The sequence below is a fragment of the Engraulis encrasicolus genome, chromosome 6 (assembly GCF_034702125.1).
Source record: "Engraulis encrasicolus isolate BLACKSEA-1 chromosome 6, IST_EnEncr_1.0, whole genome shotgun sequence".
Classification (NCBI taxonomy): Eukaryota; Metazoa; Chordata; class Actinopteri; order Clupeiformes; family Engraulidae; genus Engraulis; species Engraulis encrasicolus.
This window is the reverse complement of record NC_085862.1, coordinates 24750429-24756428: the sequence shown is the minus strand read 5'-3', so window position 1 is coordinate 24756428 and position 6000 is coordinate 24750429. Positions and strand designations below refer to the sequence as shown.

The 6000-nt window shown below is 43.8% G+C and overlaps 1 protein-coding gene across 1 annotated transcript in view; it reads right to left on the bottom strand.

Annotated features, from left to right (window-relative positions):
* The window catches only part of ghrhrl (growth hormone releasing hormone receptor, like), a 73900-nt gene that overhangs the window by 25334 nt on the left and 42566 nt on the right, over positions 1 to 6000 (bottom strand). The window contains exons 6-7 of the mRNA XM_063202036.1: positions 2181 to 2310; positions 912 to 1065 (exon numbers count right to left, since the gene is read on the bottom strand). Of these exons, the coding sequence (XP_063058106.1) occupies positions 912 to 1065; positions 2181 to 2310 (284 nt within the window). The remainder of the gene's footprint in view (positions 1 to 911; positions 1066 to 2180; positions 2311 to 6000) is intronic.

The following is a 6000-nucleotide window of genomic DNA, read 5'->3' as shown; positions in this document are numbered from 1 at the left end:
TCAGCTCTACCCACATTTTTAATAAAACAGCTCAAATCTCAAGAACCTGAATGCAGCGCATTTGTCGCTCCAGGACACAATGGGTTAAACTGGGATGGGCACAATCTTTCTTCTCAGGAAAAAAGGTTGAGAACCAAGAGATGGATATCATATTACATTACACTTGGGCTTTTACCCAAAGCGACTCACAGTTATATTTCACAGGGTATTGAGGAGCCATGGAGCAATTAGGGTATGGAGCAATGTGGGATTAGGTGCCTTGCTCAAGGGCACTTCAGCCATGGTGTGAGGTAGGCAATACTCCTAACACTCTAATCTAAAGCCCATCTCCTAAACCCCTAGGCCACGGCTGTCTAGAATGGCGATGGCCAACTTAGAGCGAATCCCATTACTAATTTCTACCCCTACCCCTACCCCTACCCCTACGCCTTCCCCTTCCCCCTCGTGCTTTCAAACGAAGCAGTAAGGTGAAGTGCTTGAAACGCAAGCCCAACAAATTGAGACACCCCTTCAACAATCACGGAATGACACTCACAGCGTACACACATAGCATTTTTTTCATGTGTGTTTCACAGAGTCAGTGACCATTACACATTGTGGCAATGTTAAACTTAGTACAATGCAACAATTATTACAACTGCAAAGCTGTACATTACGGCGAAAATACTTATATTTGTGTGCTTTTTAAAGGCATCCACAATGCATTCAGGGAATTTGGTCACACCCCTCCGTCTGAAGTGTGCCTTCCGATAACCTCCGTTTGAAGGGGTAGAAAGCCCTTCACCGTACCCCTACCCCTCTGTCTTTAGGTGAATTGAGACGCCACTACCCCTACACGTGGACGCGCAAAACGGAGGGGAATGAGAAAGGTCGTGGGGCTAAGGGGTGTAATGGGATTCAGCCTAACTCACCCCAGCCCAGCAGGCTGAAGGCCCAGAGGCAGCGGCGGTTGCGGGGGACGGCCACCAGCAGCAGGCAGTTGATGTAGAGCGCCTCCACCAGGAGCCAGGAGAAATTACACATCACACAGTAGTGGCAGAACACCACTGCCGCCTTACAGGCTGCCTGCAGAGAGGTAAAGGAAGAGAAGAGGAGAGAAGAGGGGTAGAGAGGATGAAGAGAGGACATGAGAGAGAAGAGGAGATGAGGAGGGGAGGAGAAGGTGAGAGGACAGGAGAGAGAAGAGAAAGGATGTAGAGAAGAGAAGAGAAGAGAAGAGAAGAGAAGAGAAGAGAAGAGAAGAGAAGAGAAGAGAAGAGAAGAGAAGAGAAGAGAAGAGAGGAGAGGAGAGGAGAGGAGAGGAGAGAGAAGAGAAGAGAAGAGAAGAGAAGAGAAGAGAAGAGAAGAGAAGAGAGGAGAGGAGGGTAGGAGAGGAGAGGAGAGGAGAGGAGAGGATAGGAGAGAAGAGAGGAGAGGGGGGGAGAGAAGGGGAGAGGACAGGAGAGGAGAGAAGAGTATTGTGTACTCCGGTAGAGTTACCACAAAAGATTATGTGTAAATCCATGGACCTGTTAAAAAGCTCTTTTGCAAACAAGAAAAATCTGGAATGGAATGATGGTGAATGAGTGTGTTTGACAGTAGTGAAGTCATAATAATAGGCAGTGGGCAGTAGCCCTGTTGTTATGCTGACTGATGGTGTGTTCCAATACTCGTACTGTCCGCCTTTTCCGCACTGTGTTTGGGTACGCAGGGTGTTCCATTTCTAATCGCGACGGTAAAGTGTACTGTAAATTACCCGGATAACGCCCTCAAAACGGCCATTTTTTGAAGTGTGGAGTTACTGTACACTTTTCGCACTCAACGGCCGCCATGTTTGTTACGTAGTTGAGTGTCAGATCTGTCAAACGGCTGAATCTCTGTGATAACAACATAGTTTTGATTCCAAAGACAATCGTCATGTGTATTAGAGGCAGGGGTAATTTTAAAAAGTGTCAGCATAAAGAACAGTGCCTTCCGTGATGAATTGCATATTGGCGGTTGGTAAACTCGGATGACACGCGACCAACCGTCATTTTCGTTAAGTGTATCAGACAGAACGGGAATCGGAATGTACTCGCCTCTTTAATCGCGGAGGGTGGAAAGGGTACTTCACTGCACTCAAACAAGGTACACAGTACAGAGGGCGAATAATGGAACACACCATGAGTGTTTTTGGGTGTGTTTGACAGTGGTGAACTCACAGTGGACAGTGAGCAGTGGTCCGTGTCCTCAGCAAACAGCACAGCGTCCTTGATGAAGACACCCACAGACTTCAGGATGAAAGTGAGAAAGAGCTGAATGTGGATGTAGTTCCGGGCACAGCGGAGACCTCTACCAAAATACACAGACAGACAGAGACAAAGACACACAGACATATACACAAATAAATAGTCGAACACACACACAACCCCCCTACACACACACACACACACGAATAAACATTAAAACACAAACAGTCACACACACACACACACACAGTCACACACACGCACGCACGCACGCGCACACACACACACACACACACACACACACACACACACACACACACACACACACACACACACACACACACACACACACACACACACACACACACACACACACACACACACACAATCAGTGATCTGTAATCAGGAAATAATGAAGGTCTGCATGAGGACAATTACATTACAGCAAGTGATCAGACTCAATCTCCTCATCAATTACATTCTTAATTCCGCTCCTTAATTCTGATGTTCCAAATAGCCATACAAGAACTGTATCTCACTAATCAGACAATGTTAGCAAAATGATGTCCTCATCAACTATCAACCACGGACAAATAGAGAGAGGAGAGACTTAAAACTCATTCATTGGACTTCACCACCAGTTCATAACATACAATATTTTCCCTATGACATCTCCCCTCGGCATGAGAAGGGAGGAGCCCTCTTCTTCACACTCTCAATACAAGAAAAACATCTGTAAAAAGACCCCGCCCCCCCACACCCAATCCAAAGCAGGGCATTTGTTACCATCTGAATGTCAAACTTTTACTATCATCAACTGTCCACAGTCCTTTGTTTGTGCACCATTTCGAACAGTTCAAGATTTTTTAGAGAGAATCTTAGACTCTTTCCTCACCAGAGTCTTAAAATCACCAATACGATTCACCAGTTTCCCCTGTTGCTCCAATCTACAGAGGAGAGTAGATCAAGGGTTCCCAACCTTTTACAACTTGGGGCCCACGTGGAATTTTCACAAATGTTCGGGGCCCACCTGCTCTGACCCAAGCAATAAAATAATAGTCAAATAGTAAAAAAAAATAATCAACAGAATACCAGACTATTTATTTATAGTAAATAAATAGTCAACAGCAACATAAATACTATTTTTATTTTTAGAAAATGATTTCATGGCCCACTAGGAATACCTTTAGGGCCCACCAGTGGGCCCCGTCTCACAATTTTAGAATCACTAGAGTAGAAGACGGATATCAGCACATGAGACAAACTGAGAGTGGCAGACAGTGCATGTGAGGATCCCAGATGTCTCACAGACAGATACACAAATAAATAGTCAAACACACACACACAAGCCGACACATACTGTATACACACACACCACTGACTTGTATACTATACAAGTCAGTGACACACACACACACGTACACTGTCGGTCACACACACACACACACACACACACACACACACACACACACACACACACACACACACACACACACACACACACACACACACACACACACACACACACAGTCACACACACACACACACACACACACACACACACACACACACACACACACACACACACACACACACACACACACACACACACACACACACACACACACACACACACACACACACACACACACACACAATCAGTGATCTGTAATCAGGAAATAATGAAGGTCTGCATGAGGACAATTACATTACAGCAAGTGATCAGACTCAATCTCCTCATCAATTACATTCTTAATTCCACTCCTTAATTATGATGTTACTAATAAGCATATAAGTACTGCATTTTACCAATCTGATTATAAGCATTTTTACACTAGAGTTCTGCGAACTGTTCTGGCTTCATAAATAATTATGAAAGTTGTCTGGGGGTCACGGTACTGGTTTGGTACGCGTTTACATAGCAGAGTTCCATACCGTAGGTAGGCTGCTGAGGTGAGCAGTCGCCCTAAGTGGCCGCGTGAACACAACACTATCCCGAAACTATTTCTAATCCCTTGTAATTTTCATACTCTGTTGCCATAATTATTAAAAAGCAGATTTTAAGACCGATGTGACTTTTAGAGGCTTGTGAATAAGGAAGCAATTTGTAAACCAATACACAGCCCTTCCTAGAAAAAAATCTCTGACCCAAAGTTCATGAACAGTCTTGTCGTTTCCTGTCCTACGGAGTCCTCACGTGTGCAATAAAACGGAATGAATGTAATGCTTGCGAACTGACCAGTGTGCATTGTGAAGACTTTTTTGCATGGTGTGTGTTCATACTAGGGGTCGACCGATACAGGTTTTTTAATGGCCGATGCGATACTGATTTTTTTTTCATCACCCTTGGCCGATAGCCGATATTTGGGGTCGATATGGGTAAAAAAAAAAGGTTAAAAAATGACAAATTTTCCAGGTCTCAAGTTAAAAATAAACATTCCTTTAACATTATCAAATTGAGGTAGAACTTGTAACATTTAAACACCCACTCTAACAATCAAGTAATGTCTAACAATCAAGTAATAAAAAAATGAAGTGTCTTGGTGCTTTTTAAGCAACCTGAATGACATAAAATAATAAATATTGCGTATCGGCCAAAACCACACGCGTATCGGCCGATACCGATACACTTAAAATATGCAAATATCGGCCCGATACCGATACAAATATCGGTCTATCCTTAGTTCATACAGTATTTCTCCCGTCAAAACGGCTTCTCACGAGGAGGCGTGGTTCTTCCCACATGGAAATAGCGACAAGTTGTAGCCTATTTGGCTTTTTAAAAAATCGCCGACAGCTCAAAAAACAATTCCTTGACAACCCATTCCTTAGCCAAGGACTGGACTTACTTTAAAGAACATAATTGCTTGACCAATTTCCGATTGTCTAGCCTACTGTAAAAACTGCCGGTAGAAAAGCCACAGTGATTTTTAAAGTGCGAGGGTGGGGATAGATGTTTTCACATGACAGTAAATATAGAGAGGACAAGTTGTCACAGTGGAACTAGGCTCTGCACGCCTAGAACCACGTCTGAGGCGATTCTAAAATCGAGCCTGTTAAAACTGAAGATGAGTGGGGTAAATGCAAATAGAAGTTCCATTCTAACCGGGCTAGTGGATAAAAGCCTTATGTTAGCAAAAAGGTGTCAACTACTAACCACAGACAAGTAGAGATATAGGAGTAGATCAAGGGTTCACAACCTTTTCGAACTTGGGGCCAACTTTTGACAGATGTTCAGGGCCCACCTCTGACCCAATAAGCAAGAAAGTCAGTACTTCCAAAAGTAAAAATCCCAAAATTTGATCCAAGTAGCTCTGAGTCTGCTGATTGCAATTGGCACTCCAAACAAAGTAGAGATCAGCTACTCAGGTAAAGTCACCTGTGTTCGAGGGAATTTAAATGCAAAAAACCCAGTCACAAATCTGAATCCAACAAATGCATGCACTCAAGACAGAAAGGCAGAGTAAAAGAGCCACTCAAGTAAATGAGAAGTCACAATAGTAAATGAGCTACTCAGTGAAGTCACTGACTTGCTGGCTCAGACGGAAAAGGTAGCGTTAGGTGTGCCGCGTGCGCAGGGCCGCTGCTAGACATAGGCAGAGTACGCAGAGTGATTAAGGCACCAACCAGAGCTTGGGGCCCCAACCACTTTGCCCCCAAAATTGGGGGGGACTAAAAAACGTCATGAAAAAATATTAAATTACATTACAAAACATATATTTATTAGTTAGTAGATTATTATTATTAGATAATTATTATTTAATCATGAAGAGGGCCTCCTGACCCGTTCTGC